General features: G+C 33.2%; 1 protein-coding gene across 1 annotated transcript; it reads left to right on the top strand.

The window, feature by feature from the left end:
- The first annotated feature begins 975 nt into the window (after nucleotides 1-975).
- Nucleotides 976-3954, top strand: LOC132038531 (pirin-like protein). The gene is made up of 6 exons (XM_059429390.1): nucleotides 976-1154; nucleotides 1941-1990; nucleotides 2101-2168; nucleotides 2330-2392; nucleotides 2687-2790; nucleotides 3220-3954. The coding sequence occupies exons 1-6, from the start codon at nucleotides 1048-1050 to the stop codon at nucleotides 3698-3700; spliced, it is 873 nt and encodes a 290-aa protein (XP_059285373.1). The 5' UTR covers nucleotides 976-1047; the 3' UTR covers nucleotides 3701-3954.

Genomic DNA, 3954 nt, shown 5'->3' with positions numbered 1-3954 from the left:
GAACAGACTTTGCCTTGAGACATTTTTTTTTTTTTTTTAAGGCATACTTTTGGTTATGCCTTAATTCTAAGGCATAATTCCTTAAGGAAAAGTTTTTAAGGCAAAAACTGGATCCCTCCGGCATAACTTTAGTTTTTCCACGAAATCAGAAAGATATAAAAGTCATCAATGCATATGATACTTTTTTAACAAGTCATTAATAAATACCAAGATAGTTCCTTAAGGAAAAGTTTTTCATAAGGCAAAACTATGTCTTGAGGAAAGTTACACAGGAAGTTATGCGGAGGGCGGTTGCTACTCCTCCACCCTTTGCCTTAAATTATTTCTTGAGCGGGGTTCGAACCCAAATTTAAAAAAAAACTTAAAAACCACAAATATGATCAAAATTTAAAGACCGCAAATAATGTCTAAATCCTGCCCATTGTCAAATTCATAGAAGCTTCCTTTCACATTTGGGTTTGTTTGGATTAGATTTGAAGAGTTGGTGTGTTTTTTTTTTCAAAACTTTGATGATGATGATGATGATAATGTTGATGAAATGAAGGAATTGGGTATGGGTTTTATCCTTAATAAAAATGGAGTATTTGAGAGATTTTTTTTTTGGAAAGTAGATGGACTTTTTCTTAAATTAATAAAAAATGGGGCAAAATTAAACACGTCCTTTATTTAATAAATTTCGAAAAAATTTTTGATAATCGTTGGGGGGTATTTTGACTATTATCTCCCAATTCCTTCCATCTTTTTCTGAAATTTTACAAGAGTAGATTCATCATTTCTTACCCCAATAAATTTATTCTGAGAAGCCATCGTCATAATGACGTGAGCATGAAATCATCAAATAAAAAATCCCAAAAAGTAAGTACCAGACCCCACTGAATCTTCTATTTTACACACGAAATCAGATGTATATAATTCGTCATCAATGCATATGAACTCTTTAACAAGTCACCTATAAATATCAGAGCAGATTTATAAGAAAACACAACACATAAAACATATTTTCAATTTAAAAAAAAAAAAAAAAAAAACATCAAAATCCTTAAAATAATGTCTAAATCCTCTGTATTCACTAGACCAAGATTGGTTGTTAAGAAACTTTTGGCCAGGGCTCAAAATGAAGGTGATGGTGCTGTTGTTAGGAGAAGCATTGGAAGGTACTTTTTCTTAAATTTATTTCCTTTTCCTTAAATTTCTTTTTTGATAATCGGGAAATTTTCGAGGGCAATAGACACAAAATTTGAAACTCGGTGAATAATAGTCCCGTCTTTTTACTCTTCCGCCCTTAAATATCATACTTTTGTCTGTATCACGAATTGACTCATGACTTGCGGTAGAGATCTAATATCTCAATTGGTTGACTACCTTAATTTTCACCTTATTGATGTGAATTTAAATCCCCACGTTATGATTTCCTTTTCTATTTTCCTTTCCCCTACCCTGCGCCATGTAATAAACAAATTTTTTAAAAGAAAAAAAACTCATGACTTGCGCTTTTACCACTAAAATAAAGACGAGATTTTTCTTAATTTTATTTTCAAAATTTGGTGATTAATAGACTTGAACATCTGCCCTTCTCCTTTTAAATATTTACAACAAGATTTTAACTCATGCATCCTTACCAGTTAGATCAAAGCCCGAAGCCAGGGCTTTTCTAACATTTTATTTTCCTTTTTGTGCTTTTGAGGAAATAGGTGAAAATATAAAACTTTTCTTACTTGTGTTTCCATCTTTCCCAAAATTCATATAGTTTCTCTGACTGTATGTGTGTATTTTTTTTTTTTTTTTTTTTTTTTTTTTTTTTGGAATAATGGATGTCCTAAAACTCTTGGTAACTTGTTTCCCATTCAGAGTTAGTCTATTGATGTATATTAAATTTAAGGTCTGTTATTAATTATCATTAGAACTGGAAGTTATCTATTTTTGGAAATTTTGATTTTCAGGCCAGAATTGCAGAGTCTTGATCCATTCCTCATGTTAGATGAGTTTAATGGTAATGTCTATAACATTAAGGAATTTTTTTTTTTTTTTGTTCTTTTATTACTTTATGAAATGAATTTTGTTTTTACTAATTTGGGAACCTCTATACTTTGATTATTGCAGTTTCACCACCTGCTGGATTTCCTGATCATCCACACAGAGGATTTGAGACTGTGACTTACATGTTGCAGGTAAGTTTAATTGCTTAATTCAATACAATATGGTATTTCAGTTAAAGTTGATTAAAACATTAAGAGGTTTTAGAACTATGATGATCAAAAATAGAAGTTATTGATTCCTATGATTAAGGAGATTGAACGTGCTAATCTGGTTTTTCTTTTGTGTGTTTTAGGGAGCTTTTACTCATCAAGATTTTGCTGGTCACAAGGGTACAATCAGAACTGGTGATGTGCAGGTAATGATTTTGCTCACAGCACCACCACCACGCCACGCCACCAGAAAAAAGAAACATTTACCTTGTTACATTGTAGTTTAACTTGTGATAGTAGGTTAATTAGTACTTCTATCATGTTAACAAGGAAAAAGGTTACCAAGTAAATGTTAAACTGATAAAGTTACCGATAGTTACCTTATAAGTGACATGATGGTGTAAGTATTTTTTAACAAGGGGAAGAAGTAAAAGAGAGACCCCCTAAGGAATAAAGAAATTGTCTAATCTTTTTACAATTTTTCTACTGGTTGAATGCAGTGGATGACAGCAGGAAGAGGTATAGTTCATTCAGAAATGCCTGCAGGACCAGGTACTCATAAGGGCTTGCAACTTTGGATAAATCTGGCATCCAAGGACAAAATGTAAGTAATTAGTATTTTACACTGATCCAATCTTGACTTAGGCTTGCATATATTGAGTGTTTCAATAATCTTTTTCATAAACGTATGCCTATAACAAGTACTTTGGTCAAAATTCATAAGAATGTTGCAGATACTTGGTTATACTGTGGTTCCACTGGTGAAGCCAGAAATTTCCTTAAGGCTGTTAAAGATTTAATATATGTATATTAATTTATTTTTTTATTTTTTTACCTTAGTATAATTTTCCGATGAAGGATGTTCAACTGACCGCCTTTTACTGTTTGTAGCTACCCCATGCTTTAGACACAACAACTCGTCCTTATAAACAGAAATAACGGAACAATAACTTATGAAATCTCAAATTGCAGAGTGAAATTTGCATTTAGTTGATGAATGAGAAAGTCTTATATCTTTCTTGTCAATGTGCAGGGTTGAGCCAAGGTATCAAGAATTGCTACACGAAAACATACCGAAGGTGGAAAAAGATGGTGTTTCGGTCATTGTTTTAGCAGGGGAATCGATGAGCGTAAAATCCCAAGTATTCACGCGAACGCCCACAATGTACCTCGATTTCACCATGAAACCGGGTTCTGAGCATCACCAACCAATCCCTGAGTCTTGGAATGCATTCGTCTACATAGTCGAAGGAGAAGGGGCATTTGGTTCTCCAGATTCAACAACACCAGCTCACCATTGCTTGGTTTTAGGCCCTGGAGAAGGCCTAAGTGTGTGGAACAAATCTTCAAAGCCATTGAGGTTTGTTCTGATAGGAGGGCAGCCGATTAACGAGCCAGTCGTGCAATATGGTCCTTTTGTTATGAACACTAAGACTGAGATTATGCAGGCTTATCAAGATTATCAACTTGGGAGAAATGGTTTTGAAAGAGCAAGGCAATGGAGTTCTAAATGAGTAAACAGAGTTACATCTTATACTTCAAAATTAGCCTACAGACTGCAATATTCAATAGTTTTTCTGATAAATGTTTTCTGATTTCAGGTTGTCATAGTCCATTTTTTTTCATTTGAAATGAGATGTGTGTTGAGTGAAGTTTATTAGTATTCATTTCCTTCATTTGTTGAAAAGTTGCATTGGTAGTCATTCTTGTAACCATAGTGGAAAATACGTTCAGTTTTTGAATAATATCTTACCTTTTGTTTGGATCA

The sequence above is a fragment of the Lycium ferocissimum genome, chromosome 1 (genome assembly GCF_029784015.1).
Source record: "Lycium ferocissimum isolate CSIRO_LF1 chromosome 1, AGI_CSIRO_Lferr_CH_V1, whole genome shotgun sequence".
Taxonomy (NCBI): domain Eukaryota; kingdom Viridiplantae; phylum Streptophyta; class Magnoliopsida; order Solanales; family Solanaceae; genus Lycium; species Lycium ferocissimum.
This window is presented reverse-complemented; position numbering and strand designations above follow the sequence as displayed.